The 6,200-nt window shown below is 43.0% G+C and overlaps 1 protein-coding gene across 3 annotated transcripts in view; it reads right to left on the bottom strand.

Annotated features, from left to right (window-relative positions):
• LOC109291177 (meiosis-specific coiled-coil domain-containing protein MEIOC-like) overlaps positions 1–6,200 on the bottom strand; it is a 37,884-nt gene that overhangs the window by 23,818 nt on the left and 7,866 nt on the right. For all 3 annotated transcript variants that reach the window (XM_019508052.1, XM_019508055.1, XM_019508053.1), the window contains one exon: positions 725–891. In XM_019508052.1, the coding sequence (XP_019363597.1) occupies positions 725–891 (167 nt within the window). The remainder of the gene's footprint in view (positions 1–724; positions 892–6,200) is intronic.

Genomic DNA, 6,200 nt, shown 5'->3' with positions numbered 1-6,200 from the left:
CACAAGCCCTGCCATATTAGATCAGATCTAAGGTCTTTCAGTCCATAACCTTTCTGGTCAGTGATTTCATTCACTGCAAGACATGAGAAACCTGCAGTAGGCAAATGTCCCATACGTCCCAGACTGGCTGGGATAGTCCCGGTTTTTAGACACCAGTCCCAGCTGGCTGGTGAAAATTAGAGCATGTCCCAGGTGTGGGGTGGGGAAGCAGGGCAGCAGGAGCTGTGAAATAGGAAGCCCTAGCAGACATCCAAATTGTGTCATTAGCTTAATTAGTGGAAAGGCCAATATAAAAGGGCATTGTTAACACCTGTAAAGAAAACAAAATCAGTCACTAATGGCCCGCTGCCCCCTTAGCTGCCCGAATAGTAATACCAACAGTGCCTCATCCAAGCCTCTGCCTGCAACAGTGGAGGGGAGAGGGGTGTCCATGGGGGCAGCATCCTGGATTTCATGTTGTTCCATATTTATTAAAATCCAAGATGAGCTTCCCCCCAGTCAGTATGGGGGAGTGGGGGAGGCTCATTTTAGATTTAAGATCTATATCTAGATCCACACTTCCCAAAACCCTTGGCTAAAAATAACTACTATACATAATCTATTGCACTTGTGCAGTTATCCTATACCTTCTTCTTTCCAGGACTTGGGAGCCAACCACCTACCCTCCTGCTCCATGAGACTTTCAGTCCATCAGACATATGCCAGAAAATTAAGCGTTTCATACCTTTTTTTTGTGCAGTCTTGTAAAGTTGTTGTTTTATTGGCATCGTCTCCACACACAGACCAATGACTATATAACCGGGACGATTCCAGAGGTGGCGGTGTACTAGTAATCCCTCCTAACAAAGGAGAGAATAACTGAGTGTCCATTTTTTGTTTGTTGCTGTTTACCTGAGTAAGAAACAAAAAAACCCAAAAAATTGAAAATGGAAAAAAAAAAAAGGAAGGGGGGAATAGTTTTGCATAAACACCTAACTTTTAAAGCAAGCAATAGAGGCAACTTTCCCAAAGTAAAACTTTGCTTTTACTTCTTTTCTGAAAATTGTTTATACTGTACTAATAAAAACGTATGCTAATTATCTTTAAGGAGACCTCAAAATTTGTTCCATTTTTTGGCCCCAAATCAGATGAATTTACAGGACACATTGCAGAAGGCAGACACATTCATTACTTTATAGGAACTAGAGTTCTTCAACAAACCTTTGTCCACATGGGTCCCACTATAGGTGTGGGTGCCCCTTGCACACAAGGCTGGCGTCTTTTAGCCAGCAGTGCAAAGGTGATCTCTGTGTGCTCAGGACCACGGGGTACAAAGGATGCAGCAGCCTCGATCAGTCAATTCAGTACATACCCCACCACTGGCAACTAAACACTTACCTCTCAAGGAAATGGGTAATAAGAACAGAATGAAGGACATCTAGAAGCCATCACAATGCAGTAGTCATCGGTAAAGAGACAGACAGAAAATCAAGTGCTCCCTTGAAGCAGTTCAAGGGCAGAGGATATTAAATGTCAGCTGAACCCCCTTTTGAGAGCCCCCAACGGGAAGGACAAACTTTATAAGGATTTTGGGTACAACTTGAGTAAACTTCTGTCCTCGCGGAATAGTGGAGCTGCTAACCTCGCTATCAAAGCCTGCATTTATTTGACTTGGAGCCAAACCAACAACTTGGTTGTCAATGGGATGATGAAACAGCAAATGCTATGACACATTGAATGGGATGGTCCATTAAAACTAGAAATATCACATTCAAATCCTGCACAGGCGAGATGGGAAAGGGAGGAGGGGGGGGATTAAAAAATCACCTGCTCCAACTTGAAGAGGAAATGGGGAGACTGTGACCAAATACACTCAGGGAACTGGCAGGGAAGTTCCCATCAAATATATTCCAAAACAAAAGACAGCAATCTGGGGAAGAGACATGTTTCTCAGTGACTCGCATGGAAAAAACACTCCCATTTAGTTTTAATATTAGCTTTGTGCACGCATTCATTCTCTAAAGGAAAATATCTTTAGCTTCTATTCAGAAAGGATTCGACTAGCTAACCTCAAGCTGTCAGCTGTAAAAGTTGGGAGGTCCAAAAGAAGCACGAGATCAGGGGTTGAAGAAAGCATGTTCAAAGCATTCAGGAGTAAGGAGGACAGACGTACTGGTAGGTACATTCGATTTGGAAACAATCATGAACATGATGAGACTGGAGATGCTGTTCCACTAGAACCAGGGTTTTTCATATCTGGATGATTCAACACCCTGCTTCATTTGCGGCAAGTCACCAAATTAAGGATGAGCCATTCATCCGTTTGCTGTAGTTTTTTTATACCAGAAGGCACCACTTCACTGTCACCTGGAGCTCATCAGCATTCCCATACAGCTGGAAGGAGAAGTGGTGCCTTGTGAAATAATTTTAAAAAACTGCAGCAACCAGCTGGAGCAGGGGCGGGCAAAATGCGGCCTGTCAGCCGGATGCAGCCCGCCAGGTTATTCTATCCGGCCCGCAGGACCCCTAAAAGTTTTAGAAAATTAATATTTATCTGTCCCTGGCTGGCTGTCATGCAGCCCTTAATGGCTTGCCAAAATTCAGTAAAGTGACCCTCTGCCCAAAATAATTGCCCGCCCCTGAGGTAGAGCATCTTAGCAGATGCATATACCCACAACTAGTTCACTATTCCTTATCATTGCATGGGGTAAGGAACCTAATCCTATGAAGAATCCAGGTTATGTGAGGTTTAATATCTTTTCCTAAGGACTCTGAAAAATAACAAAATGAGGGTGCAAGACTCCCACCAAATCAGTAAAACAGCTGCCAACGAACTTGGATGAAGTCCTCCTCAAAACCAAGATATGGGTTCTTGCTTCCATCAGTTTTACTTTTTCTACATCTATGTCTACCCATCTACATAAAGCCTACTGCAGGGACTCCCCGTTTCTGGAATAATTAATTCAGAATAAGCTTTTCAGAATAGACCTCCCTGTGCTGTGAGTGTGTCACTGAAAGGTTTGTCACCCTCTCAGCTGCTTTTTTTAAGAAGTTGAGCCCCTGCTCCAGGTGCAGAGACGGGGACAGAGCGAGCACCTTCATGCTTCCTTCCTGGAATTGAATACAATGCATTCGTTCCCCCGTCCTTGGGCTGGAGGGCACTGGATCTCCCTTCTTCTGTTTTGGCCCCTGAGCAATAGCTTAGTGGTAGTGCTCCAATTCAAGACCTCCCTGTGCAGTGTGTGCAATTATTAGTGTTGTCTGTTAGGATATGGACAGGGGTGCATTGAAGTGGGAAGGAAAGCTCGCATGTTAGATATACAGCTCAGAGCTCCAATCAAATGAAATGGGGCAGCTGTGACAGATTTATCCAAGGCCAAAGGACTTGAATTTTAAGGCTGTCTAAATGAGTACATCACAAGAGTCTTGTGAAGGGAGTGGAGGACTTGATGGGTGTCTGTCTGCTGACGCAGATGTCAGCAGCTCGGAGGAACTTCTAACAGCAAATTCATGCTGCGTCTGGCTGGATGACAACGCTGTTGTCAGTCATCCATGAAAGAGAAGGTGCAGTCTTGCATGGGGAGTTAAAACCAAGGCAAGTTGCCACACACCCCACAAAGCAAGGCAAGATTTTACTAAGATTCTCAGTTGGAAGAAGTCTGAAATACAATTCATTGCATAAATCATCTCCCGAGGAAGTCCACTCTGGCTTGCACCAAATCCAACTTAATGCTGATAAACTCAACTGCAAGAGAGGAGAGGAGGAGGAGCGAGAGAGTTTTGTTCCGATTAAGCTGGAAGCCTAGTTGGAGAAACAAAGTGCACCCGATGATTTGCTGGGGAGGGTCCCCAAATTAACCAACCACCGCAACAGGGGTATGCATAAAAGACCTCATTTCCGCCAATACGCTAGTCCTGCTGAAAGACACTTAGTAACTATGCTTCACACTGGTGAGAAAACAAAAGTTAAGGCACCTACAGCTTTCCATAGGCATCTTTTTTTAGTTATTTAAATCTAAATTATTAAAAAAAAAAGTCAACATGTTTCATCCCACTGTGTGCCAGTTATTTCTAGGATCTGTCCTCTCAAAGCAGAAGCTAGGTGCCAATGTCTGGCAAAAATCTTTTGAATCCTTCTATGTTTAGTCCTTAACTTCAACATAAAGTAGTAAAGCCTTGCTTGCTGGCCAAGTTTAATTTAGGGATGGCTATAACAGCGGTTTCGAATCAGACCCTCTTTTCTGCACTCTTCTCTAGGTTGAGAAAAGTTGTTCTGACATTAAAGGGGGCTCTGTAATGTAAGATCCTCGTTTGACATTATAGAGCACTTTAATACAGAAGCATCCAATTTTACACCTGAAGTACTAAGGATCTCAAATTGTCTAAAACAGCCAAACAGATCCCCATTAAATAACAGACCTAAAACTTCCAAAATGTAGTAAGTTTGCAGGCAGCTGTTGATCCTTCTGGATCATGATTTCATAGACATTAGGGCTGGAAGGGACCCCGGAAGATCGTCGAGTCCAGCCCCGGATATACGATGACGCATGCATGAGAAGTCACCAGGACATTCAACGTGTACACACAGGCAGATATGAGGGGTGGCTGTCCAGACCTTTCACCCCGCCTGAGACCAAAGGCTAGACGTCCGATTCCTTAATGGCTGCAGATACACGCACATCCAGGAATTGAACGTGGGTCTCCAACATCGCAGACAAGGACTCTACCACCACTGAGAGTCCAAAATGTGGTATAGGTGCAGAAATATGAGCACGTATTTTGTGGCATTTCATAAGGCAATATGGTGCCTTATCTCTCTCCACACACTATGCCGACCAATACTACCTTAAAAAATAGAAGGTATATCCAAGAAAGGACGTAATCCCAGGTATTTTCAGTGCTATTCATCTCTTTGAAGATCTGCACAGAAAAATCTGCCTCAAAACTGATTTTGGTCACAATATACAATATTTGCAAAGACCTGGTGCAAACTATTTAAGTTCAGAAACTGTTCTAAAGTTAACTTGAGTTGATTGGAAATGATGTGCATGTAGCATATGGTACAAGCGTGCAGTGAAAAAAATAAGTAAGTTACAGTTCAAGTCTTAACTGCATCCTGCTTGCTTGGTGCACGTCCTTTCACAGCTTCTGATGAAATGAGCTTGGGCTTACAAGAGCTTATGCATCTCTGATTTAGTTAGTCTAGAAGGTGCATCTCTAACTTGCCTTTTTCTGCCCGTTTGAGAGCACTGCAGCTGGTAACGCAGTAAAGACGGCCTCTCGGCCCGAGTGAAAGAATTGTGCCTTCTAGTACCAGATACTTTGTGTAAGATGATTAACAGCAAACTATGTGGATTGAGAGGACTAAGAGAAGGAAGACAGGAGAGCAGAGAGGCAAAATTAACAACCCTGGAGCATCGTCTCATATAAAAAGTGGGGAAAAGATACGTTGCCTATTTTAGCAATACACAGTGCCAAAATAAATCTCCAAAAGAATACATTTTTAAAAGTAAAATACCTACATTTTACTCCATTCAAACGATTAGAAAGAATGGCTCCTTTCCCACATAATACATTTGCCTATCTTGTTATAGCCCGAGTGTTGCCCACAGCAGTTTGACGACTAAATTCAGGATTAAAAATAAATAAATAAAAATACACCTTTCAAGTTACTTACCCTACGGCACAAATATTCAAACCTATGGATTATTCCCAGGTAACACTTGATGTATGGCTACCATAGGTGAACCCGTGACGATATCTATTAAATTACTTCTCACAGAAGCATGGTATTTAAGTTGACTGTGTTCCTTTCAGATTTCTAGGCCAAGCAATTAAGATAGACGTTTATATTTTAAACTGGACATACAACAAGGAGCATTGCCATTTGAAGTCTGCAGAAAATAGTTTAGCACCTCCATGGCTGCTTAAGCATTTCCTCTCTGCAACAAAGCAAAACGCTTAATCTTCCCAGCAGAGAAATCAATAGGAAATCTACCAACTTCATTTTTCTGGGGCTTGGAAACAGATCACAAGAGAGGCAAACAATAGAGATCTCTACCGAGGACACGTACAAGGACCTCCCACCACCAAAAAGAGTACAGGCAAGTTGTGAAGATCCTTTCAACCCCTGAAACAGCCAGAAGGATGGGAAACTCTCCCCTCAGTCTGACTTTGCCGCACCTTGAGGTCGCCAAACAATGGTGAGAAAACTAAAAAAA

This window comes from Gavialis gangeticus, unplaced genomic scaffold (assembly GCF_001723915.1).
Source record: "Gavialis gangeticus isolate Ggan-Ray unplaced genomic scaffold, GavGan_comp1, whole genome shotgun sequence".
Lineage (NCBI taxonomy): Eukaryota > Metazoa > Chordata > Crocodylia > Gavialidae > Gavialis > Gavialis gangeticus.
Note: the sequence above shows the minus strand (reverse complement) of the source record. Positions and strands in the feature narration are given on the sequence as shown.